The 27,819-nt window shown below is 36.0% G+C and overlaps 1 protein-coding gene across 1 annotated transcript in view; it reads left to right on the top strand.

The window, feature by feature from the left end:
* The window catches only part of tgfb2 (transforming growth factor, beta 2), a 51,875-nt gene extending 33,727 nt beyond the window's left edge, over positions 1-18,148 (top strand). The window contains exons 2-7 of the mRNA XM_039651345.2: positions 2,048-2,211; positions 8,039-8,171; positions 10,304-10,414; positions 12,516-12,684; positions 15,183-15,336; positions 15,470-18,148. Of these exons, the coding sequence (XP_039507279.1) occupies positions 2,048-2,211; positions 8,039-8,171; positions 10,304-10,414; positions 12,516-12,684; positions 15,183-15,336; positions 15,470-15,628 (890 nt within the window). The 3' untranslated portion in view covers positions 15,629-18,148. The remainder of the gene's footprint in view (positions 1-2,047; positions 2,212-8,038; positions 8,172-10,303; positions 10,415-12,515; positions 12,685-15,182; positions 15,337-15,469) is intronic.
* Positions 18,149-27,819: the final 9,671 nt, after the last annotated feature.

Raw genomic sequence — 27,819 nt, 5'->3', positions numbered from 1 at the left:
TGCTATGAGCTGTGCAATATGCAGACCCTTGTGAAGAAGAAGTATACGTTTTAGTATTTTTAATGAATATGAACTGAATATGAACATAATGAAATGGATTATGTTAGTGTTAAAAATATGTTAAATGCAATTAGTAGTACTTAGGAGTGCTTTTTGAGCCACTTTAGTTATTTTATACACTGACAAATAATGGTGTAGGTAGGATTTACTTTGAAGTGATTTTCATTCAGAAATTGCTTCAAAATGTAAGAAATAATTTAGGGCTGTCAAACGATTAATCACGATTAATAACATCCAAAATAAAAGTTTGTGTTTACATAATATATGTGGGTGCACTGTGTATAATTATTTTATATGTATAAATACACACACAAGCTTGTATATATTTAAGAAATATTTTCATATATAGATTTATATATAATTTATATTATATATGAATATAAATATTTTATATAATATTTTTTTCTTAAATATACATCCATATGTGTTTATTTATATATATACAAAATAATTATACACAGTGCACCCACATATATTATGTAAACACAAACTTTTATTTTGGATGAGATTAATTGTGATTAATCGTTTGGCAGCCCAAAAATAATTACATAGATATGGCAAGTAACACGTTAAATTAAACATAATTTTGAAGTAGAATGTGTGAAATAGTATTTTCTTGTAATAAAGCTTATTTGCATCTGAATCAATTTTTTTGTTTGTTTCTGAGTTCACTTTATCTACCAACCCTAACCTAGCACTCTTCTAACAGTTTACTAATACTTTGTGAGTTAGTTTGCATGGAGTTGTCTAAAGTGGACCGTATTCGGTGGATTATTTAATTTATAGTACATTATCTTCAAATTTTGTTTGCAATATATATATATATATTAGGGCTGGGTATTGAGACAAATTTCACAATTCGATTCGATTTCGATTCACAAGCTTGCAATTCGATTCGATTTCGATTGCGATTCGATTCAATATCGATTATTTTGGATATCAGTTACAATAAATGGCAATTTTTCTCAAGGGAATCAAATCTCTTAAATGCTGTAAACTATGGTCTATAAATATAGTCTAGTTGTAGCCTACTAGGCTTCATTAGCCTAATATGAAGGTAATAATTAACTGTTTTGTAGCTATACAAACACTTAAATTACACTTTTATTTATTTTTATAATAATAAGATTATATGAAATATAAACATTTAAATGGTGGCTGTCATAAAAACTTGCCAGATTTATTCAAATATGCATTAAATATTGAAGAACACTAACGAGTGTGGACTAACGAGTTTATGTGCGTTTTCTGAGGTAAATATGACGATACATGACATTGATTACAAGCTGTTAAACTGACGTCTTTCCACGGTTGAAACGCAGATTGAGCGAATCAATGTGACATGATACGGATTTAGATAAGTTGTACTCGATCTTTTAACACACTTTCAGATGCTCATTCATCTTCATTTCGCGCTGTGACCGGTATTATTAACCCGGAAGAGAGATCAGCGCTGCTGCTTCTCTGGAGCTGCGCCAGAGCGATCTCACGCCACAGCGCCAAAACGCTATATGTTTTTGAATTCCTAAAGAAAATGGACGTAATTTGAAAATTGAGACTTTGTTTCATATCAATAGTAACAAAGGACAAAGATTATTGCGATACAATGTCTCAATTAAATGAAACAGGATGACTAATCGATTCTTGAGATTTAAGAATCGATATCGGTTTGTAAAAATGAGAATCTATTAATATCGAGAAATCGATATTTATTACCCAGCCCTAATATATATATATATATATATTCAAAGCAATTAAGTTCATTTCTTTTCACAAGGGGAGGTTCCTGCAACTGCTTCCCTGCCAAGTCAGTTTTGATTTCATGTTGACCAATAGGCTAATACTACTCTATCCAAAAGTATTAAACAGTGGTGTAAAAGATTTACTGGCAAATGGACTGGATGTACATACTGTAACTCCACACATGCAGGTACATAAGGAAAGTGTCTTAGCCGGTCAGTAACGGTGTCTACTGTGTTTGTTCCAGATGTCATCTCTCCAACACATTACAACCCGTACTTCAGGAGGCTAAGGTTTGACGTGAGCTCCATGGAGAAAAACGCTTCAAACCTGGTGAAGGCAGAGCTCAGGATCTTCAGGCTGCAGAACCCAAAGGCCCGTGTGTCTGAGCAGCGGATTGAGCTTTACCAGGTAAGTCCTCTCCTGTCCCTCAGCCATTTCATCATTCGTGCGTTTCGTTTGACTTCATGCACTCATTCAACTCCTCGAACATCTGTCATGACAGCAGCAGTACAACAATGATGTCTGGACAATTACTTGCATGCAAACATTGGCTTTGGTTTTCACACATAACTAAGATTTATATTTTTTAAAATATTTTTCTTAGAAACATTATTCAAAGTTTGTGTCAAACTATTACAATTTCTTAATTTATGAGATCAGATATGATCTATACAATTATTTCTACTTTTATGCCCCCCAAAAAATTAAATTAATTTTATTTCAGAAAACATGATTATCCTGGAAGAGGTGTATTCAAGTATAGTCATTTATGCAACAATTCTAATTAAAAGGAGTAGTTCACTTTAAAAAAAAAACTTTTGTTGATAATTTACTCACCCCCATGTCATCCAAGATGTCCACGTCTTTCTTTCCTCAGTCGAAAAGAAATTAAGGTTCTTGATGAAAACATTCCAGGATTTTTCTCCATATGATGGAGAAAATAAGGCGATGAATAAGGGTCTTATCTAGCGAAACGATTTAAAAAATAAATAAAAACGTTTAAGTTTTAAAAGCACAAATGCTCGCCTTGCTCTGTTCTGTGATGAGCGTTCGTGACTCTCCTGTTCAAACTCGTTCATCAAAATGAACAAATCTTTTTTCGAGTCATGACTCAAAGGGTCCTAGATAAGACCCTTATTCGTCGTCTGGTGTCGTTTAAAGCCCTTTGAAGCATCACTGAAACTCTCAATTGGACCTTGAACCGTTTGGACCCCATTGAAGTCCATTATATGGAGAAAATCCAGGAATGTTTTCATCAAAAACCTTCATTTCTTTTCGACTGAAGAAAGAAAGACGATCTTGGATGACATGGGGGCGAGTAAATTATCAGCAAAAGTTTTTTTTTTGTTTTTTTTTTTAAAGTGAACTACTCCTTTAATGTATTTGTAAAGGTATACTATGTAACTTTTTTTGTTAATTATCAATCCTTCTGAAAAAAATATATTTTGCCTTTACCCTGATTCCCTATGCTATTGCGTACATGCGTCACTCGCCCGTGTATATCTCGTCATATCAGTAAATAGAGTAAATTTTAGAGGTTAGTTGTCACACCGAGTGAGAAAGCTTGACATGGAGCCGCTAAATCTCGAGCCTCCAAGGAATCACCCGTTTTAAAGAAGCGTTAAACAGAGGAGAGCCTGCTGGAAAAAAGAGAACGACAGAGCTCGTAATAAAACAAGAATCAACATTAGCTTGGCTTTTGAGAGATGACGAGGACTGAGGGATTTAAAATGTTGTAAAAGTGATGCAGAGATGGATTTTTTATTACTCAACAGTTGTAATAAGGTGTTATTGAACAGATAAATCCCCACATGTAGCTCTCTGACAGTTCATTTAAAGCATTATCTATTGTGAAGGCTCATTTCATTATGGTTGTTGTAGCGCTGTGATGGAGTTTTAAGGAAGTACCATGTCTATTAATTGGGTAAAGCTACAGTAATGTCTTCAGCTTGTCAGCTTGAGATGCTTTTTTCTATCTAAACTGGTTATATCTCTTAATAGTGGATGTTTTATGAGAACCATCTTCATCCGCACAGTCATGCAGAGCCAAAACACAATAATAAAAAAACAATGTTCTTCCGCAAAATGCTTGCAGTTTTGTTTTTTTTAAATGCCAGAAGGCCAAAAGATCCGAACATTGACCCATTCATGACAATTGCACACTTGCTGATGTGATATTGCTTAAATAAAGGTGACATGCACAGATACAAATTATATGTCGTCAATAACAGTTCACCTCTTTAATCTTATTAATATTGGAACTATTTCTCATAAACTGCAATGGAGGGCAGACTTGCGTCCCCGACTTCTCGTATTTTCCTCCTGAGAATTAAACTTCAAAATTCTGAGATTTCAATAACATTTCTCATCAAATAATAATAATAATAATAATTAAAGCTGCAAGCAGCATTTATCGGTGTTCAGGTCTTTAAGGCATTTAAGCACAAAAGCATCAAAAGACATTAAGTTGTATGTAGCAGGCATGATTTATCATGATATACTACATTTCAGCTTGATATTACATAATTAACCATGTTCCAATATGATTTATCATAATTTACCATGTTAAAATATGATTTACTACAGTTTAGTTCACACACTCATTTTCAACTTCAGGATAATAGTCATTTTTTATTGGAAAATTGGAGTTATGAGCAATTTAGTACTTTTGGTTGCTGTAGCGCCACCTATGGGCCAATCGGGGTCATACCCTGATAGCTTCTCCACAATTCGAGGCCCTACCATCTGACAAAGTTTCACAGCTCCAGCCCTTACGGTTTGGGCTGCACGATGCGTTTTAGGGGATTTTTTTTTTCTTTCTAGCAAATACAATAGGTTTTCAGCACTTCGTGCCTGAACACCTAATAATTCATTACATTTATATAGCGCTTTTTTTTTTCTGGAAACTCAAATCGCTTCACATAGAGGGGGGGGATCTCCTCAACCACCACCAATGTGCAGCATCCACCTGGATGATGCGACGGCAGCCATATTGCGCCAGAACGCTCACCACACACCAGCTTACTGGTGGGGAGGAGACAGTGATGAAGCCAATTGGTGTATATGGGGATGATTAGGAGGCCATGATGGACAGAGGCCACTGGGCAAATTTGGCCAGGATGCCAGGGTTACACCCCTACTCTTTCCAAAGACATCCTGGGATTTTTTATGACCACAGAGAGTCAGGGCCTCGGTTTAACGTCTCATCCGAAGGACGGATAATAATCGAATAAAAAATACTCCCAAAATCAAATGATCTGAGCAATTATAGCCCTATACTCTTAATGTATTTATATTAACTATGGAAGTTTGTTTACGCCAAAGAATAAAAAAATAAAAAAAAATAAGGAAAATACGACTTTTATCTGGCAATTGTGAGTTTTTTTAACTTTCAATTCTGAACTTTTTTTTGTGCAATTTCGAGTTTATAACTCACAATTCTGACTTTTTTCTCAGAATGTAATATAAAATTGTAGTTTTGAATTATAAAGTCCAAATTGTGAGATAAAAACTCAAAAGTCTAAAAATAAAAATATATTTTATTCCTTGGAAACAAGCGTCCATAATCATCTCTTGTTTTATATGGTCGTTTTTATTTGTACTAAACGAGGTCTAGGAAATGCACTAGCAATATCTGAGTGGCATTTTCAGTGTATTTCCTAACTTTTTTTTACAGTGTACAGATAAATCAATAATAAAGAAGTCTTCTGAGCTATGAATGAGCCTGTGAATGAATCACACCAGAGTTAATTGTAACCCGGGCCACTTTCACTAACACACACTCAAGTTCAGAAAAGCGTTTTCACACCAACCAAGTGAACCAAACTCTGACGTCAAACAAGCTTGTGTACGCAGTGTGAAAGCGCCCACACATGCACTTTTTAACCTCTCTTCTTCTCCTCCTCTTTCCTCGTATGTTCGTTTATTTATCTTAAGGGTGCCGTAGAGCTCCGGCCCATCGATCAGCGGGGTTTTATGTGTGTGTGGAGAGAAGCGAGTGTGGAATGCTGTTTGGTGATTTAGAGATCCGAGGGTCTCGAGGGCCAAATAAAATCCCAGTGCTGTCGAGGTCTGCGCTCCCCACCTCCCACCTGCCTCTCCGTTTAACCTCGCTCCCCTCCTCTCTGTTCATGTGTCAGGTCTGTCATGACAGGTGCAGTAAACACTGTCCCACTAACACAGAGATGGTGAATGTCTTAGGGAGGTTTTAAAAGGGGTTTGCAGGGAAGGGAGAGGTTGATCCTGATCCATTTTTATTACTCATGTTGTAGCTGCTCGGGAAAATATGGTCATTGTAATTAAAGTGCACTTTGATAAAGTGCAAAATATAGTTCATCTGCATATAACATCGACTAGTTCAAGATGGGAGTAAAACGTCAATCTACACTGTAAAAAAAATATTGTTATATATGTACAAAAATTGTTCAAATAACAAGCCGATTTGCTTAAAGTCCGCAAAAAGAAAAAAGTGATGGAATTTTTTTTTTTTTTTGCATTTCTTATCTTATGTCGCTAGTAACCACACTCAATGTATTTTTTTTTTTCAACACATCCCATCATTTTTAAAATATCGGCCTCTACCAAATGGTTTGAGATGTCACTTAATGGTAATAAATGGTACCATACTTTTACATTGCCCATCATAATTTTAATTTATGATCAAAACCTTTTCTAATCTTGACAAAACACATTGTCAGAAAGGTCTGAGACTCAAGTTTCCATATTTTTTAACAGAAGTGATATTTGGATAGAAATTTATTAATGCATACATTTTGTTTTCATTTTTGGTATTACGCCTAAACAAAATCTCATGAGAACTTCGATTTTTGTGATATCAACTTCAAATTTGGAGCATAACTTGGATAGATATATGGCTTTGATTTTATAGTAATTTTATAGGAAAAATGTTTTGTAAAATATATATTTTATATAAAAGACAAAAATATTTAGTACTGTATATTTGATTTCATGTAAACTTAACACTTCCATAACTTTTTCATACTTTTATTTTTTGAAGTGCTTTTACTTCAGCGATAATCTGCTGAGTGTTTTCTTTAAAACAAGACTAAATTTAGGTCTTTATTCCAAAGCATACTTGAATTACAGCCAAGTTTTAATAGTGCATTGTAATGTCCATTCTCAAAACAATTTACCGTTATGTGCCAAATCAACCGTTTGGTTGAGCATGTTTTTGAAAAATTATTAAAAATATACTTAAGTTTTTTGATAGCACCAAGTAACATCATTTTGTAAAGAGCGCTTACAGTGTAATATGTAAAAAAAAGAAAAGAAAAAGTTTATCTTGCAAAATTTCACCAAAAACAGTTCTGACATGAAGTGCTGTTGATTGACACTGTGAAATCTAGAGGGAATTTTTTTTTTTTTTGGCATAATATACCTCAACCAGATGATAGACATGGCTCAATCAGTTTGAGTTAAGTTAGGTGGTACTCTCAATAAAATATAGTGACTCAAAATGTGCTCAGCCGTTTGGTTGAGAAACATTTCTTATTATTATCAGCGTTGAGTTGCTGTTTAAAATCGTGTGGAAGAATTCAAGTTGAAAAGAGCAACATGTATGTGCTAGAAATCTTTGGTGACATTATAAATGTCTTTACTATCATTTTTGAGCTTTTTAATGCATCCTTGCTGAACAAAATATGAATTTCTTTAAAAACGAAATCAGACGGTAGTGTATTTTTGAATAAATGAATAGATCCCTCATAAAGTAATTCAGCTCTCCTGTTAAACCGATCAAGTGTTACTTCAGTCCAGCATGGAGATTTATCTCCATATCAGCCGTTGTGTAACTACAGTAGATTCCAAACCGGCCCTGGACCGCTTTACGGACAGCCGACCCCCTAAAGATCCTACAATTAGTATCTCCATTTTGGCCTCCGTCTGAGCCTCTCCATCCCACGTTCACCTCCACGGCCCGATGGAAGGAAGCTGAGCCGTTGCAGATCTACAGCTGAAGCAGTGTTTTACGCATTAAGAGCTGCTCTGTCCAATGTAAACACGCAGCCACGAAGGACAGAGGAATAACAGTGCACCCTGTCCAGCATCTGTTTCCGCCACCACAGCCTCTCTCCAAGCATTTCCCAGACCTGGCTAATCAATCAGGGAGCTTCCAATGGGAAGAAAGAAGGGAACCGCTGTTGAGGCACTGGATAAGGGTAGCGTTTCATGAGGGCTGGCACGTCGATGACTGCTGATGCGTTTCCTGTTTCTTTAGATTCTAGGTCATAAAGAGCTCACGTCACCCACACAGCGCTACATCGACAGCAAGGTGGTGCGCACCCGCATGGAGGGCGAGTGGCTGTCGTTCGACGTGACCGAGGCCGTCAGCGAGTGGCTGCTGCACAGAGGTAAAGGAGTGTGAGACTGTGTTTTACTACAAATGTCTTATGTCTAATTCCTGCTGGAACCCTCAAAATCAGCTTAAAACCAAAATTGAAGATTAAAGGTATATTTTTCTCCAAAACATTGACAAAAAAAATCATTATTTCTCAACCAGAAATATTGATGTCTCATCTTGTAATGAGTCAGTACATTAAAGTACAGTGTAAAATACATTAAGTGTTGCATTTAAGCTACATTAAAGGGGTCATGAACTGGCTTTTTAAATTTTATTATATTGTTTTCTGAGGTCAACTTATGACGTTCGCTTGGTTTTTGCATTTAAAAACATCAAAATGAATAAGTAATTGGCTATTTTCTGCCCTAGTTTTGAGCCCAGCTCAAAAACGCTCTGTTTTTATGGGCGTCTCGCAATGAAGACTTGGAAGTAAACGCCCACTGCTGTGAGTGGAGAACAGTTTTGCATATTATAATGAGTTTCGACTCACTCGTCGAACAGAGTCCGTGTGTTGCACCATTCCTGTCAGATCAATATAGACGGCACAGCACCGTTCTTTACTCTTAATCGGTCTGGAAATCCAGTCTTGTTTACAAAACAATCCTCAGTGAAATGAAGCGAACAGACGACGATGTTTTACCTCATCAGCTGGAACGTCATTAAAAATAAAGTTTATCCATGAAGTCCTATTGGAATCCAGAGGAAGCTTATTCAGCGACTGTCTTCTTCCACAACCAGGCAGTGCAAAATATTCTGTATCGCTCGGTAGCTCAATCCGGTGTGTCATCACGAAGTAGGCATCTATGTTATTTAGCTATGTGTGTAATTCACGAATCGGTGGGCGGGGCTAAACCAGCTGTGTTATAGTAGCCGTTGATCTTCTTCTGCGGGGGTGGTGTTTTATCCTCTTTGACGTCATAGTCCCCCACTTTGAAAAACGAGTCGTTTGCTGATGAGGCTGGTGTCAATAAAAGCTTTTATTGGACTAACAAGGACGTTTTCAGTTCCGAAACTTACAGGATATTCTTATAATATGATGACCTCTTAGATGTCAAAAGGTCAAGGAAAATTTGATTTCTCAGTTCATCACCCCTTTAAATAAGTACACTTATATTGATGTGCTCACTAACATACACATATAAAACACTTTATTATAATTTTAACCATAGTGTTTTCCGTTGATTATAATTAATGTTTAAATGTACTAAATCGCAACTTCATTCCAAATGTGTAATTACAAATATATTAAATATGGGTCCCACTTTATATTAAGTGGCTGTACACAATAAGTCCATTGTATCAAATTATTCATTTCAATGTAATTAACTAGTACTTAAAGCCACTTAATATAAAGTGGGACCTAAATATGTGACATTACATTAATAGTATATTTTAGTTTACCATAGATGCTTGTCAGTACTTTTGGTAGTACACTTTAACCATATTTCAAAGACAATAGAAATAGTTATAAAATCACATAAAAAGATGTACTGCTTAAAGGGATAGCTCACCCCAAAATGAAAACTCGGGGGTCAAAAAAGCATTTGAAAAAAAAAATTTGCATTTGATTTAAAATTAAACTACAATACATTTTAATTTAACTGTGTATAACATGCATTTCAGTGTGCAAAAATATGTAGCTAGCATTTTCCGTTTCAGTGGTCTAGCTTGAAGAATAAAAGACTTAAGTAAAAATGTATATTTGAGTTAAACATGACATTTTGAAGTAGAAAGTATGAAATAGTATTGCCTTGTAAAAAAAATTACTTCGAATCCTTCATGCATGCAAAGTTTAGTGAGTTTTCACCATAGCTTATGAAAGTGCATGAGAGTAGCATAATAGGCCAGAGCATGAAGGTGTAGGATCATCGTCAGCATACATGAGCTCATAACAGTTGGAGCCCAGCGGTTCTCCATCACATTACGCAAGAGAGCGATAGACATCCGCGCGCGGCCGAGAGATTCAGCATTACTAGCGGCCGTGATGAATGCTGGAGCTGAGAGACAGCAGTGACGGTGTGTGACTCCTGAGGGATCATGGGAGTGGGCTCACTCACATCAGATGAGCTCATTTATCTGCTGTAGATTATCTGACCTTGCTGTGCAAGTGTTTTATTTTTCTCTGTTTTTCTCTCCCACCAGACAGAAACAATGGATTCAAGATCAGCCTGCACTGTCCCTGCTGCACATTTGTGCCGTCAAATAATTACATCATCCCCAACAAGAGCGAGGAGCTGGAGACACGCTTTGCAGGTGGCTTTGGGTGGGGGTGCGTGTGTGTGTGTTTGTGTGTGGGTGTGTGGGCCGGGGGGGAAGAAAAATGGAAATGAATGTTTGTCAGACAGAAGTAGGTCTGATTGAGGCCTGAATCCCCCTGAATAAATTAAAGGCAAAAGGTTGCTTAAAAAGTCCACTACCAGTCCAAAATCTGGACACACCTACTCATTGTAGATTATGCTTATTTGTCACATTTTCGAATCATAGTCATCAAAACTTTGCAAAAAACACAACTGAAGACATGGGAATTATGTAGTGACCAAAAAAAATGTGTCACAAAAGAAAACTAGAACATTTTAAAGTTTCCACCCTTTGTCTAGATTCCAGATTGTAGTCAGATAATGCTTTTCTAAACTGTATTGAATCGTGACTATCTGGTCCTTTTTAAAAGTGTATGTTTTGACAGTGCTCTCAAGCTATATTTCATTGACCCAAAACGTTACATTGCAAATTTGCCAGATCACAGTTTAATAGGTATGAATGCACCTGTTAATGATTATTAATAGCATCTAATGTTCCTGAAATACGTACTCCATATGTTGTGTGCATTAAAGCATACTGAAACATGTATGATTCAAAATTACACTGACAGCAGTTTTATGTTTTTCTATACATTTGATTATGTTTTAATTGTGCGACTCAAGGAAAAATCACTGTCGCCTCTCATGGTCAATTGTTTTGGTAGTGATTTATACATTTGGCAAATCTGATTTGGCAGATTTTATCCAAAGTAACTATATATAAATATAAACAGTATATATATTAAACACACTGTAACAAAAAAAAATCATGATTTGTTATCATAACGTTTTTTCTTCAACTTTGATAATTTATGTGGTTCAGATAACATAATATTTAGAGTTTCTGATTATTAAATCAATCTCCTTCATTATATTTACTCAATTTTTTCAATTTCAATGAACTTAAAGTTTTAAGGCAACCAGGTTACTTCATTTCTTAAGTTAAACCGACAATATTTTTTTACAGTGTCACTGAAAACCCTAATAAGTTGATTGAACTCAATTGATTTATGGGGTCTCCCAAAACGTGCATATTTAAGTTTACTGAACTTGGTGCGTATGTAGATTTGACTTAAATTGTTTAGTTCACCAAACTTGACTTTTATTACTTAATGTACTTAAGCAATTAAATTAAATTTAATTAATTAATTAAAAATGATAATTTAATTTTATTAATTTTATAATTAATTAAAATAAATGTAATTAATTAAATTTACTTAAGAAATTAAGCAATTAAGTTCACTTAACTTAGTGTTGATTTCAAGTGTATGTATATATTAAATTATATTTATGGTTTGTTAAAATCTTAAATTTTATTTTACAAGTTCACATAGTAATTTCCGCAAAGACACAAGCCAAAAATGCACTTAATATAGATGAATATAATATTTTTTGGGCTTTTTACCACTTAAATTTACCCTGAACAAAAGCTAAATTAGCTATAGAATGAAAGTAGGATTTTCACTCAGGATTAAAAAAAAAATGGTAACACTTTACTTGAAGGGGTGTGCATAAGACTGACATGACACCTTCATAGTCATGACATGAATATGAAGTAGGGTTTATGCATGTTTATGACAACTGTCATTAAGTGTCTTTCGCTCAGTAATGACATTTTGAATATATATATTAACCTGACAGTGCCTTTTTCATGACAACTTGCCATTAAATCAAGTTAAACTGTCATGTGGTTGGCTTTGACATTGGCTGTCATGAGGCATTATAACTGTCATGAATATTTTTCGTGACCTCAACTACAGTGGTACACATTGAATTTGTCATTAAAAAGTTATAATGGCTTCATGACAGCCAATGTCAAAACCAACCACCTGACAGTTTAATGTAATGTTAACCCATAAAGCTAAGTGCTTTCTTAAGTTTGATAATTAATCTGCTATGTCATGTTTATGACAGGTTGTGTTGTCTTAGTAATGTCAAGTTGTCATGACAACGACACTGGCAGGTTTTGATGTATTGGTTTATGTCAAGATGTCATAACAAAGACATCTCAAACAATGTCATATTTGCATAAAAAAATGTTAATTTCTGGTTCACAGGTATAGATGACAGCTTTGTGCACGGAGGCGATCTGAAGATGTTTAAAAAGCGCCGTCACAGTGGCCAGTCTCCACACCTGCTGCTGATGTTGCTTCCATCGTACCGTCTGGAGTCCCAACACAAGAGCCACCGACAGAAGCGAGCTCTGGACGCAGCCTTCTGCTCCAGGTAGGACCTTTTCCCACAGTCTGCATCTGAACCACAACAGCACTTCTAGTGTCTGGATAGATCCTCATCTGCCATTAGTTAAAAACAGCCAGATGTCAGGCCAGGATTATGCAATCGCTGAGCCATATACTGTATCAAAGCAGACTGGACCACCTATCAATGCTGACTGAACTTAATCAATGAACTGGAAAACTTTTCACTGTTAGATTAAAGCTAATGCGGTTGGATTGTCTTTTAATAAAAATCATCTGTGTTCTCTCTCATCCAACCCATCGCTGACACGATCATATAACAATGTGCTGTTAATTGTATACTTCCTGACATATCCACGATAACAAGCTGAGAAAATATCAAATCCTAAAGAGAAAAATCGACAATTAAAATGACAAAGTGGACTGATCTGGTTATCAGTGTCGGCCAGAATTCAGAATTTTAAGAAATCTCATGAAAGAACCATGATTTTATCTCCTGTGCTGAGATAAATAATCAGAATAGAGGGTTTGGGTGGGATATCTTTCTCCTTTCCCCCCCTTTAGACATTGAACACATCACAGCTGTGAGACATTATTTGCTTCTTTCTAGTCAGCTGTGGGTTATATCAGAGGGAGGAACATTCTCAATCTAGAAATCATTTCATTGGTCAGAAAACTGTATAGTGCAGGATGAGTTATCAATATTTGAAATGTGAAAAATGAATTAGAATTGAATTAGCCACAGTGATGTTACATTAATCCAACACTCATTTTGCAATATGTTTTAAATGAGAGGGAAGAACCTAATATTAAACTTGGTTAAGGTATTAATCTGACAAAATTATTTGGAAAAAGATTTTTTTTTATTTTACTAGGCAAAAAAAGCATACAGGAAAAAGCACACTATATCATTGACTATTTCATAATCAGTTATTAATATTTGGTTGGGTCTCTCTTGTTTTTGTATGTGTTCATAATTTCTTTGTATGAGAGCATGAACAAAAATGACGTCAGCACAATTTATTTCATTGCGTTATCATCACAAATAAAACAATCGACTCTAAGCACAATTACGCAATTTGCTCACAAAACCTTTAACACATTGTTAAGAATATTTTTTTTTTTTACATGAAATTGATGTTTTTTGATTTATTAAAAATTAAGTTTCACAAGGGGACAACTGAAGGAATATACTTTAAGCTGAAATATTGAATTATGCCAAAATGGTTCCATGTCTGACTTATATTTTCAGATATGATTGACCTATCCTGTATTATTTTTATTTTTATTATTTTTATTTTTTTCAGAGTAAACCGCATACATGGAGCATTGGCATTAATCATTTTCAAGGAAAAAAAAACAAAAAAAGAACATAAAAAAACCAAACAAAAAAACAAGGGCAGCGTAGTCAAATACCGAGTTACAATATCCTCATATAAGCATTTAAGGATACATGATAGACTTATATTCAATGCCAATACAGTTCAACGGCGTTTTCCACAACTTCTGAAATGATTCAGATTTACCTTTTATCGTACATCCAATCTTCTCCACAAGTATAGTCTCTTTAATCAGGATTATCCAGTCCTTAATAAGGGGTGGGTCAGTGCCAACCCATTTATTCATAATTGATTTCCGCCCCAACATTGTTAAGAATATTTGAATGAAGGGTGATGCTGTCAATTTTCCTGCCCACTACTATACTGTACGTTGTGCTGTACGTATGAAAATGTTTATGAGTAAAAATATAAAATGTATCATTAAAGTAGTAGTTTCTTTAAATCTAATTCCATGCTAAATTTAGGTTCAAAAACTGAAATGAAATTTAAAGGCTTCTCTAGCCTCGTTTTATTCTCAATGCTGAACATTTAGCATACCGCTATTGTACATGTGCTACGATTGCATTTGTAGAACAGAAAATCGAAATTTGCTGTGGGATTCAATGTAAAAAATTAGTCATGTCGACATATTCTATAGAGAAGGTTACTGCCATTATTTTTGTCAAAAACATTTTTTTCAAGATTTGTTATCACAACATATTTTCTTTTGTCAAATCAACTTTAGAATAATTTATTTAGTTGAGATAACTTATCATTTTGAGTTTCTGATGATTAAATTAATATCCTTCATTGTATTAACTCACTTTTTCCAGTTCAATCAATCAATTCAATCAACTTAAATTTTTTTTTACTGTGTAGTAATCACAACATTTTTTCTTTTGTCCAATCAACCTAAATCATTTATTTAGGTCAGATGACATATAATTTTGAGTTTCTGGTGATTAAATTAATCTCCTTCATTGTATTAACTCACTTTTTCCAGTTCAATCAACTTTAAATTTTAAGGCAACCAGGTTACTTACTTTTTTAAGTTAAACCAACAATATTTTTTTACAGTGTATTTAAAAAGAATATGTAGTTTTATTTGCACGTAATATCAAAGTGTAGCCAATCATTTTATGCATGCCAAACTTCTCTGGCCCTCAAGACATTGGGTTAAACATCAGTTCTGTTTATCATACCACAGAAATGTGCAGGACAACTGCTGTTTACGCTCTCTCTCCATCGACTTCAAGAGGGATCTGGGCTGGAGGTGGATCCACGAACCGAAAGTTTATAACGCCAACTTCTGTGCTGGAGCCTGTCCGTATCTGTGGAGCGCGGACACTCAACACAGCAATGTAAGACTGGTTAGGATGAAAACTTGTACAAGTCATTACCTGTGTCTGGTTGGGATGAGCTGGTGTGATTCTAGATGTAAAGCTTTTAGGATTATAAATAGTCTGAATAACGGCATTTTATGTCCTTTTTCAGATCCTCGGCCTCTATAACACCATTAATCCAGAAGCGTCTGCATCTCCTTGCTGTGTGTCTCAGGATCTGGAACCCCTCACAATCCTTTACTACATCGGCAAAACCCCCAAAATCGAGCAGCTCTCCAACATGATTGTCAAGTCCTGCAAGTGCAGCTAGGAACCGATTAACTCGCACATCCACACAAACAAACACACAATCACAAACATGCTGGGCAGGGTGTCACGGTACAACACAGTAATTCCTACAGAATAGTTCCTACAAGATGTACAGACCATCAAAAACTCATCACACATCTGAATGGAGAGTGGATGTGTGATCTTGTGCTGGAAACAGCCCTGTCGGCATGCGTCACATCACCCACTCATCACTCTATGGATGTGAGTTTGGCAAACACTGGAAGTTTGTTATAGGTGTCTATATGTGAAGCAAGCCTTGTTCCATTTATTTCAAACAAACACTTGTTTCTGTTTTTTTTTTTTTTTGTTTCCCCTCAATTCAGATATTGTTTGCTTGACTATTTGATCATATTTAAAACCCATGATATTGTTCACCAATGCTGGTGAAGAGCTGGAAAGTTCTGTCTCAAACTGTGTTGCTGCCACAAATGAACTCCATGCCTGGCGCGAATAAACGGTTTTTGCAAGGGGGTAGAGTTGGCGACTGACTGACGAAATATTTTTAAAGTTAATGCACGCTTCAGAAAGGCATAGTTTTACCACCTTACATGGTGTAAAAAAGGCCAAGACCAACAAGCCATGTTGCTCCAAGCAGCCAAAGACGTTATGTTCCATTGCGAACAGTCATTTAGGTCAGAAACATTCTTTACACAACTGCAGTCGTGAACGCTTGGCCAACACATTGCAAGCAAAACCATTCCACACTCTTGCATTATTGTGGCAGCAACAAATAGATTTTCCATCAAATGCCAAATGTTTTATCATGCAGATACTGTTGCTAGATATAAACATGTTGACCGTGCCAAGCAAGATGTTCCAGCATGAGAGTTATTGATCTGAAAGAGAAAAGTGACGTGGCGTTTCTGAAAAGAATGACCATGACTTTTTTGATACTCACCACGCAGAGCTATACCAGAGCATATAGTGCCTGGTTAAACTGGAATATGGGTGGTTAGTGAATAAAACGCTGGTTTTGCGCTGAAATGCAAGTCGCAAACAAAACACGAATGCAAAAGTGGAAACTTTGTGAATTCACCGACTTGGTCCCTTATTACAGAGTGAGCGCAGCAGTGTTGAAAGGAAGTGCACTGTAAAAATGAATATGCTTTATCTAATCAATAGAATTGTGGCAACAGATTACAAGCATAAAGGGATAACAAATTAGAATTGAGTAATAGTTAATCAAATTATTCCTTAAAAGTTAACCATATAAAATGAGTCAAGTTTACACCAAAAAAGTTTTAAAACTAACAGACAGACGTCAACGATTAATTGAGAACTCTTTATTTTATATTGCCAACATTGAAGACACCTGATGTTAACAAGCAGAATCACTGAAGGAGAAAACCGGCATTTTAAAACAAACACCAATCACCATAATGGTGACTTCAATTTATATTTTTTTGGTGGTTGTTGTTGTAAGTTTTACTTAATTATTCGATTAATTATCACTCAATTCTAATTTGTTAAATTTAATTCAGAATATTGCTTGTAATCTGTTTCCACAATTTTTTGGATTAGATAAAGCATATTCATATTACAGTGTGATGTCTAGTAATGAAATAGGTATGTTTACATGCACTAGTTTTCATCAATCAAATGGATCAAATCTGATTTCATTTTCTAAAAGTTCCCTAAGCGTTTAGAATCCAATCCACATATTTGTTTACATTACATATATTCCAAACATAACTTACCCAAGGAAAAACGCCATTTTCTGCCTTAATGACATGTAAATATTGACCAGTTTGGAAGACGCGAGAAGTCATGCCTCGCATGTAAATGTAGCTGTTGATGTGAGAAGAGTTGTGTCAGTAAAGTCAGATTTTGATGAAAGGATGAAGAATGTGAACAGACCAGGTCATGTAAGTGAGAGACATGAACATGTTGTGCAGAGGCCAGCTTGACAAATGCACTGCAGCAGCCGCGGACGCTGACGTCAACGTCCATGGAGAAATGTTTTATACACATCTCAAAGTGTCTTCCTGAATTTGTGATTTTGTTTTCTCTCAGAGAAAGTGATCCTTTGTTTTGAAGAATTGCACTGACTATTTTATTTCTACAATTTTTTTTTATTATTATTATTATTATTTGTAACTATTGTTTGCTGGTTTTTATTCGTAGTTATAGCTTCACCCACATAACATGAGCTGATGATGTGAGTAGCTTCCAAAGTGGAGGTTCAACTTTTAAGTCCTTATCTTAACCAGAATTAGAGAAACTGGTGCCAGATCAGTGTAAAAGAGAAACGTTGACTCATGCCCAGGATTTTTAGGTGACACTTATTTTATTTTATTTGTATTAGGGCAAGAATGCCAGTGGACTTCCTGCAGACACAGGAAGCAGAAGGAGACACCAGCATTGTCACACTAGAGCTGTTTATTGTTATTGTTGTCTATGATGATGATGATGATGTCGATATTGTTGACCCACTATGATGTATTGTAACACATTACTGTTGTGGTGCTCTAGTGGTAAATAAATTATTTAAGTGACAAGGGATGGTGTGTTGGAATTTGTTTTTTTCTTTACATTCAACACGACATCGTGATTTTTGCGTAACCATACACGCCACTTTCAAGTCAAGTGGCATGTTATCTACCATCAGCTATCTGTTTGAGCTACGCCGTTAAAGGGTTAGTTCACCCAAAAATGAAAATTAAGTCATTAATTACTCACCCCCATGCTGTACCAACCCCGTAAGTGAGTAAAATAAGTGAGTTAATACAATGAAGGAGATTAATTTAATCATCAGAAACTCAAAATAATAAGTTATCTCAACTAAATAAATTATTTAAGTTGATTTGACAAAAGAAAAAAATGTTGTGATAACAAATCTTGAAAAATCTTTTTTTTTACAGTATTCAGATTATTTAAACACATACAGAAAAAAAATGTATTGAATATTTATAAAGGAAATAAAACGTATTTTAGGACCATAAAGATTTTTTTTAATATACCGTACTATATTCAAACAATCTTTATGATCTCCTAAAAAAAATACGTTTTATTTTCTTAAATAATCCTCTGCTAACATAAACAGACTACATTACACTGCCTTATGATGAAACCCTAAACGTTTAATCTCCATATGTTTATTTTACTTAAATACTGTGTGGGCAAGTCGACATAAACAACAGTACAAACCCTTGAGCTAATTCTGACGATGCTCTTGATACTGTATTTCCTCCCAATGGCCCTTAAACTCTGGAGGCTTGCCAGGCTCATTAGCTGAGAGTTTGTGGTTCCTTATTTAGGAGTGAGACTCGAGCCACAGAAAGCTCTGGAGACTGTCAATCTTGAATTAGGTTTGGATTGATTAAGACTCAACATTCTACAGATAAATGCTCTGCAAACGGATGATGTCACACTCATAGGCTGTGTGAAAATTGCTGGTTTTTACCAAGTTTTCAGTCGCATGCCATCTTCATCTTGGTACTTTCATAATGAAACACAGCAGTGAAGACTCTGACATAGGACACAACTATAAAAATTAGTTTGCGAAATTTATTCCACTGTGTGTGGAAATATTTCTGGGTAAAAATACTGATAATAAGTCAGATTATTTGTAAAGATTTATATATATCTAATCAAAACTCTTGCTTTTGAAAAGTAAATTCCTGGGGTTTCTCAATGGATATAAGATATGATTTAATGTCTTACCTAATGGATTACTTTTACTTTTAACTTTTGGTTTACTTGGAAATTGTTTGACTTTTTAGAAAAACCTTGATGATAACTCAAATCGACTTGATAGACAGAGTATAAACAATTAAAGAGGTTAATGGTCACACAATGGGTTCCAAACAAGTAAATAAAGGCTGGATTTATTTACCAGCACTAATTTATTTTAAGCAGACTACACTCAATTACACTTTCTAAGAAATCTGTGTATAAAAACACAGAAAACTGAACAACCGCAGTATAGACCAAGATTAGACCAAGAACAACTGAAAATCAGGACTATATATACAAACTGAATCCAATTAAAAAGCAATAAACAGGCCTTACAACCTCTGGAGCAACTAGGGATTAAATGTTAGGAATATTGTTCCAGAGTTTTGGTGCTAAATACTGTAGAAAAAGGATCTACCACCAGCAGTCGATTTTGATATTCTAGGTATTATCAACTGGCTGGAGTTTTGAGATCACAATAGATGTGAAGGACTATAATGCGTTAAGAGCTCGCTCAAGTACTGCAGAGCTAAACCATTCTGGGTTGTTTTAACCCAACTTTGGGTCAAATACGGACAAACCCAAACTTTGGGTTAAAAATGTAAGGTAACACTTTATTTCGATAGTCCACTTTAGACATTCTACTAACTATAAGTAACTTTTCAACTAAAACTGTCAACGAACTGTCATTATAGTATTAGTAGACTGTCAGCTTAATATCTGCTAACACTTTATTTTGTTGGTCCCCCAATAGACATTCAACTGACTGAGTAACTTGGCGACTACAAGTAAACTTATTCTCCTAACCCAAAGCCTAACACCTAACCATAACAGTCTACTGACAGTCTACAATAATGATGTCACAGTCTGCCGTCTTCACCCGTCTGTCCCGTCATCTGCACTACACTTCCCAGGATCCTCTTGTCTACACACCTGAACTCACTCCCTCATCAGCCTCCCGTTCAGCGTCCTGTTTCACCTGTTTGCACCTCATTAGTCCTGATTCCTCTGTGTATTTAGTTCTCCCTCCTTCAGTCTGTCTTGGTCGGTCAATGTTGATTGTTACCCGGTGTATCCCGTCTTCCTGCCTGTATTTTTATATTAAAAACATCTTCATTGTGACTCTGGAGTCCTCCCGATCCTTCTGCCCGCTCCACACCGTGACAAATATACTAATACTTTAATGATAGTTAGTTGACATGTAGTTGAAAAGTTACTTATAATTAGTAGAACGTCTAAAGTGACTATCGAAATAAAGTGTAACCAAATGTAATAATAAAAATGTAACCCAATGGCTGGGTTAGTCCATATTTGGGTTGAAACAACCCAGCAATTTTTAGAGTGCATGAGGACGGTCAATAGGCGCATAGTGTTTCTTTACAAAGTTACATTGCCAACTACTGACCTGGCAGCAGAGTACAGCGTTTTTAGTCATTTTCGAGGAAACATGTGAACGGGCATATTTTTCTACAGATTAATGATGACAAAAGGTTTGGGACAAGCTGTTTTTGCAGGTTATTTTTTTTAATCTTAGATTAGGGGGACATTTTTGGTTCCGAAAGTCACTGTTTTATACTACAATGAGGTCATTTCAAAAGATCAAGGACCTGTCAATTCCTCATGCTATAAATTTTGTTTGCTAATAAGCTGACTTTCACTCATCCCAACAGGGTGTGCAAACACAGAACTGATGTGCAACTAGCTCAGCTGTGGCTTTGTGTTTGTTTTGGACTCTAACATGAATCTTTAGTCCAATGTTCTTTTCTTTAAATGTGGCTTACTCAGTTAGCTGGATTTTTCAAGATAACCTGGCATAAAGAAGCATAAACCAAGATGTTCCATTCTTTTGAAGCAAACTTAAATTGATCCAGCTAAATAAGTATAGGCCTAAAGCCAAAGCATACTTTATGCTAGGACGCAAATGGAGATAGAAATGATTCGCTGACTCGATTCAAGTGCACGGTACTGTTGTACAAACATTATTAAAGATCACGAATCAAATTTCTCAATTCTTTTAAATGTATGTGCAATTAAACTAGGTTTTTTAGTCAGGTAGCTAGATGTGTTGACAACTTGCTCAGCAGGATTCTCTTCAAACTGTTTCTCCATGCAAGCCCAAAAGGGAGCTCAGTTGTATTGAATGTGCACTTTTAGTCTACTTCAAATCTTAAAAGTATATATTTTTTAAAAACTGTACTTGCAGATAATATTAATAAAATAAAAGGCCACTTAAGTGTACCACTACTGCGTTTTCGTTTAAAAACGGAGAATTAAAACGAATACGATCTCCGTCCACACCAGCGTTTTATCTCCGTATTAGAAACGATCTCCGTCCACATTAAAACAACTGAAAACGCGGATCACGTGACCATTCACCAACACTGGGCATGCGCGCGCCGGTGTAACCAGTGAATGACGAATCAGGGGAGGATACGTCATGACTGATAACACCCAATCATAGAGCCAAGCGTCAGCCTTTGCGTCAGCGTTTCTGAAGTTCTCCGTTTTGTCTCGTCCACACTAAAACACCCTCCGGATATTCAAAACGGCTGCAGCGTTTCTAAACTTCTCCGTTTTAGGTTTTCGTTTTTCCCGTTTTAGTGTGGACGGGAGGTGCAAACGTAGCAAAAGGTCTCCGTTTTTAAACGAAAACGCAGTAGTGTGGACGGGGCCTTAGAATACTCTTTCATGACTGTGTTTTTGATCACATTTTAGTGAACTTTACCTTCCAGTACATTTTAATAAAGTATTACATTTCAATCATTAACAATGCTTTGTCATCCTTTGAAGTACACTACAGCATTGATTAAAATCCCCTGTAAAGTATGTGATTATAATTTTAACTGCGTTGTGTTGTATGAAATTACATTTGAAGTTAAAATATAAATATAGGTACTTAAGTCACACTTAAGTGAGTCAAAAATCACTCTAAATGTCGGCTAATTGGATTTTATATACATTTCCATTTAATTAAATAACATGCATATAATTATGACACACTAAGGTATATGCTTTTAATGAATATTATTTCTGTAGTAAGTACTCTTTTTAAAAGTATGCTAAAGGGTCTTTTCCACACGGGAATATAGTTGCTAATACACAAATGACTGGCATACTTGTATTTAGGGATGGGACGATAACCGGTTTCACTATAAACCGTGATAAAATGTACTGACGGTTAGTATTATCGTTTAAAATCATTAAAACCGTGTTTGATTATCGCGATTTTAATAACTCACTGAATCCTGTCGGCCAGTCTGACGCAGGCGCGCAGCACGCAATATTTTTTTAAATTACTATTCGAGAAGGAATGGCGGAAGGCAGTGACCGTGCTCACGAGGTTTTTCAGCCTTTTTAAGAGGACCAAATCTGAGGTGTGGTCATATTTTGGGTTTTACAAAAGTCCTGAGGGAAACTTGATCGAGGATGGTCACCTTGTCTGCTGAACAAAAAGTCACTACAATAGAAACACTTCAAATCTGCCGAGTCGTCTTGTGTGATCATCACCCGAACGCAAGGCAAGTTAACTTTGACCTCAATACCAAAACTACGTCTGGGAAACAATTGGGCACGAAATGTTGTTTTGAGTTGAAACATTTTATGTCACTCACTTGAAATAGACGTGAAGCTTCCGCGAAGAAGTGGCTTTGAGCCAAAGACGAACGAACAACTTCAAACAAGACTATTATTAAGAGTGATATTTTAAGGGATAGTAAAGTATAGATACATCACGTATTAAACCGATTTTATTTTTACCAAATAATTACGGGGACATATTGAATTGATAATGAGATTAGCTAATGTTTTAAATCTTACCTGTTTATGAATTCATTTTGTAAAACAATCGTCCAGACAAGATATATCACACCAATATTATCAAACTCTGTAAACAATAAATCAACTCTGATTTCATTTTTGCAATACAATCAAAAACCGGAGACGCAAGACGGCAAGTTGTATTTGAATGAAACAAGAGCGCGCGTCCGTTGTGAATGTTATGGATGTGCGCTGTGTAATAATGCGTTGCTATTGACGACGGGCATTATAAAGAAGCAAATGCCATAGAATAGAATCTTGCTTAAAAAATTGCATAGAGAGGCTTGTTTTATTTGTTGTTTGCTGATTTTCAATTATAAAATGAAATGAAATGTTTTCAGTGTGAGCATCAGTTCTTTTTGAGCACTTTCATAAATTTTTAACAAAAACCGCGATAATATTGATAATCACGATTATTTTTTGGACACTATAATCGTGATATGAAATTTTCATACCGTCCCATCCCTACTTGTATTACTGTATAAATTGAACGCACAGGTTTTACTTTGTTCTCACACTCTCTTGTAAAAAACAAAAACACTTTTTCCTTTTATCACTTCTCAGTTTCTCTCATCGACTCTTTGCTCCCTGCTTATCAAGTGTTCATGTGCAAACACACACACACACAGCAATCCAGCAGGAGAGGTTTGAGGTGAAAAGGTCTCCGTTCCCTTGGGATCTGAATGTTTTGGGGATTCGGTGATTCAGCCACAGCTGGCTGCGCACAACAATATGAAATTAGTGAGAAGCATTTGCAGCGGTGATGTCAGCACTAAACCATGCAGGGACCCCATTAGCACACAGAGGAATTTTGGGACCACTTGTCAAAGGCTGTTTGTGTGTCCATTCATGCAGAGAGAAAAAAGAAGAGGAAAGCAACGTTCCTCTTGTCTCAAATGTTTGTATGAAAAATGCAAAGAATTCCTTTGATGCCGTGTTGACATCTGTCTCTAGTGCTCTTGGCCTGTCTCGTGTGTGTCAACACTAATTGCCCTGCAGACAGAGGCTTGTATTGCATCTGTAATTACACAGGAAAGGCTGTTCCTTTGAGCTGCGGATTAGTAACTCTTTGTGTTAGCATCGAAGGCAGTCCGACTGAAGCATCGCACAGAATCCGAGTACAAAGTGTTCCTCCACTCGACCTTTCCCTTGAGTTTGACAGGCGTCTTGGAGACGTCATGATAGAGGGAGATCTGTGGACATTCAATCCCTGCAGCGCCGGTCTGCCTGGCGACGGGGCCAGACTCTGGACCCCCGTTGCCCTCGCACAACATATACCGTCATATCGTATACAGCCTGAAGCGTGGGAGGAATGAGGACAAACACAGTTGAAGAAGGGTGAGGATGTATTTATAGCACATTTTCGAGGCTAAGTGAGGAGATGGGGTGGTCTGTATCAATCCCTCTGGGAAAAAAAGCGATTGCACGTCATTAGTCCACTTTTCACAATGCCGGTGCTCAGTTGGGAACTGTTGCATGCATTTCCACTTATGATCGAGTCATAAAAAACTGTCTCTGCAATAAGAGCATTTTGCAGGTAAAAACAAAATCTAAATTTATAGATAACCTTGTATGAAAATACCATATGAAAAGTTAATGCAGGATTTAAAATGTTTTTAAATGTTTTAAAATGTTTAAAATGTAAAAACTGCATTTTTTTCAACATTGCGTCATTTTACGTCACGTTAGGGAGCCTCAGCCTCGGCTCAGTGAGAGCGCTCGTCAATCAGTGTGCTTTCTGTAGTTTTTTATTTCAATTTATCATCGCCATGGTAAATTATTGTGTTTGTGCAGGTTGCAAAAACTCCGGCCTGTCTGGACTTCAAGATTGAGTCCACAAGTTTCCATTACAAGAAAAGGGACAGTGCTGTAGCATATATCTTTCGTTATTGGTGCGGTTTGTGCAGGTGAAGAGACGGAATTTCTCTTCAGCATCGGCTTCAGAAAACGCGTTCGTGTGTAGCGTTCACTTCAGATCAAATGATTGTCATCCTGGCGATATGATGGAGTTCAACATGGGATGCCGAAGCGAGAATATTGATTGTCGTATACTATACCAATGGCATCAAATAGTGTGATGTAGGTAACTTAGTCATGTCATGCCCTAAATAGAGGCAACTTGCAATTGAAAAACAAAATTGGTTGTTTAAATACTCAAATCTTTAATTTTCTGTTTATGTTATGAAAAATAGCATATTTGCAGGTGAAAAATATGTATTAAAAATTTACCTGAGTATCCTTTTAGTACAAAAGCTTTGGCATAGCAGGCTCATAACTTTATGGCTTGGTCCATCATACGAGTATTTCCTCAGCGTCTGAAATATCATTGCAATCCATTGTTTTCCTGTTGTTTGAATCGACCGCTTTCCCTCCCATTACGTCAAGCCCGCCACGCCCATTTTCAGACGCGGAAGTAAAATTTTTGTCACAAAAATGACTCCAGAAGCTTCTGTAGCGTAATTATAAGTATATTTTAAAGAAAATCTAGTTCCTACATTATTTTTCTATGCATTGACTCGTTGGGTCCTCTAACCTGCAATATGCCCTTTTAGATGCTTAAAATGTTAAAATCTCTTTATTCCAAACGTGTATGCATTTCTTTGTTTTGTGGAATGCAACTGAAGCTATTGAAGAATGTCTCAGTGTCAGGGTAAGGTTGTTGTTATTTTGCCCATTGGACAAAATGCTGTTTGGGCCCTAACCATCTTCAAAATATTTTTTCTCTGTTATTGCAGAAAAACTGTTTGTACAGGTTTAGAACAACGTGATGGTGACTATGCCACAAGTTTTATTTTGGGGGGACTACTCCATTAAGACAACCACCATGTTAACACTTGAGGAACCTAAGCCCATACCTACCTATTTACTGATCTGTAACAATTTACTATAAGGTATAATTTGTTATTTTTAAAGCATTTAAAAATAATCTAAGTAAAAATATAATTGGTGATTATTTGTTTACAGTGCATTTACTAATGTTCACAATTACAACTTTTGAGTTTAAAAATGGGTTATATTTTATTTTGGTAGTCCATTTAGATACTACTAACTATAGTGACTTATACCACTTTAGTAACTTTACTTTTAGGAACCGTGGCCAAAAGTCATGTCCATCCTAGCAAAATCCACCTCCACATCTCCACCCTCTATTCAAAATACATCTCCACCCTCTATTCAAAGATTATTGAAAATGTGTTAAAGTTTTTTTTTAAATGAAGAAAAAATAAAGAAAGAAATTTTGAACATGCAAAAAAACAACAACAAAATATTAATAACTGATTATGTTTCAATAAATATGTTTTTTTTTTCTGTGAGCTTTTTGTTTTTGCATGAATAAAAAGTAAAAAATAAAAATAAAAAATCCAAATAATTTTGTCAGATAAATATACCTTAAACAAGTTTAGTGCTTTGTTCATCTCTCATATTGCCTGGTTAAAACCAGACCATTCTCAGTTGTAACTGAGATATGGTCTGGCAAAGCGTCATAGACAAATCATTTCCACAGGGGTGCCACCAACGGACATCGCGGGTAGACCAAAAAACCATTCAGAGCGATGAAGGAGATGACGTATGCAGAGCGGCGGAGACACATCTCCGAGTGTTGTTCTTTGCTCGGTTTTTTTAAAAAAAAGGAAACATTCAAATCGCTTAAAATAGACGCGATAGCCGATTCGAACGAGTGATGTTCGACGGCGGCATCCATATTTGTAATGTAGGCTACAAAATCTGCTTCAAAATCCCAGCTCTGTCGTCATCGTGTATATCCTGCCGCAACGTTTCTGATTTTGCCTCAATTTCGACGGATTGGAAATGGGCTTGAATGAGCTCGTTGCCCGACTAACTTTCAGAGCAAATCTAAATTTGACTGGGTTTTCCTAGCCTGGCTGCGCCCTCCTACGCACTTCCGCTCAATTTCATTTTCCTTCAGTACTACGTCTGGGACTGCTGTATATTCTTAGGTTTCCAGAAATCTATTTTTTGTAGGACCAATCAGCGAATAGAGGGAGTGGCTGAAAACAATGACGTTGATGTAGTGCGTCAGTTTGAGTTCAGTAATGGCAGCGGAGAAAGACGTGAGAAAGTCCGTTGAGTCTGTTGAGTCCGTCCGTTCAGTCCGTTGTTGGAAATATACCGAATTTAAGAATAAGAACAAGGTTTGCTAAGTTTTGTTGGTGGCCATCCTCCCCACTGGATTCATTTATTAGAGTTCATGCTGGGCAGCTCAGTGTGCACGATGACCGTGACATTTTGGATGGACGCTTTAGCCTGGTGTTCGGAAGCCCCGTGTCCTGGCTGCTTAACTGTTGTTGAAGATGCACTCAGGAGTCATGTCAGTAACGTTAGCTCAGATTCCGAATCCGAACAGTAAATTTAGTGATTCTTCTGATGAATACAACACTTTGAGCCCCTTTGTGTACTCGTGCAGGAGGTTGTTGTGTCAGTTTTACATGTTGTGAATCATTCAAATTTGTTCTAATTTTTTTTTTAAATAAATGTCATAAATAAAAATGTGAAAACACATACTTGGAAGACCATAATTTGAGTTTCAGTTTCAGATGTCAATGGTTAATTTGTTTAAATAAAAATAAAAAAACTAAATGTCTTAAATAAAAAATCTACAAACACATACTTTGAAGACTATAATTAATTAAGGAAATTTAGAAAAAAAATAAGACATAA

This window comes from Pimephales promelas, chromosome 12 (genome assembly GCF_988280905.1).
Source record: "Pimephales promelas chromosome 12, fPimPro1.hap1.1, whole genome shotgun sequence".
Classification (NCBI taxonomy): Eukaryota; Metazoa; Chordata; class Actinopteri; order Cypriniformes; family Leuciscidae; genus Pimephales; species Pimephales promelas.
This window is presented reverse-complemented; position numbering and strand designations above follow the sequence as displayed.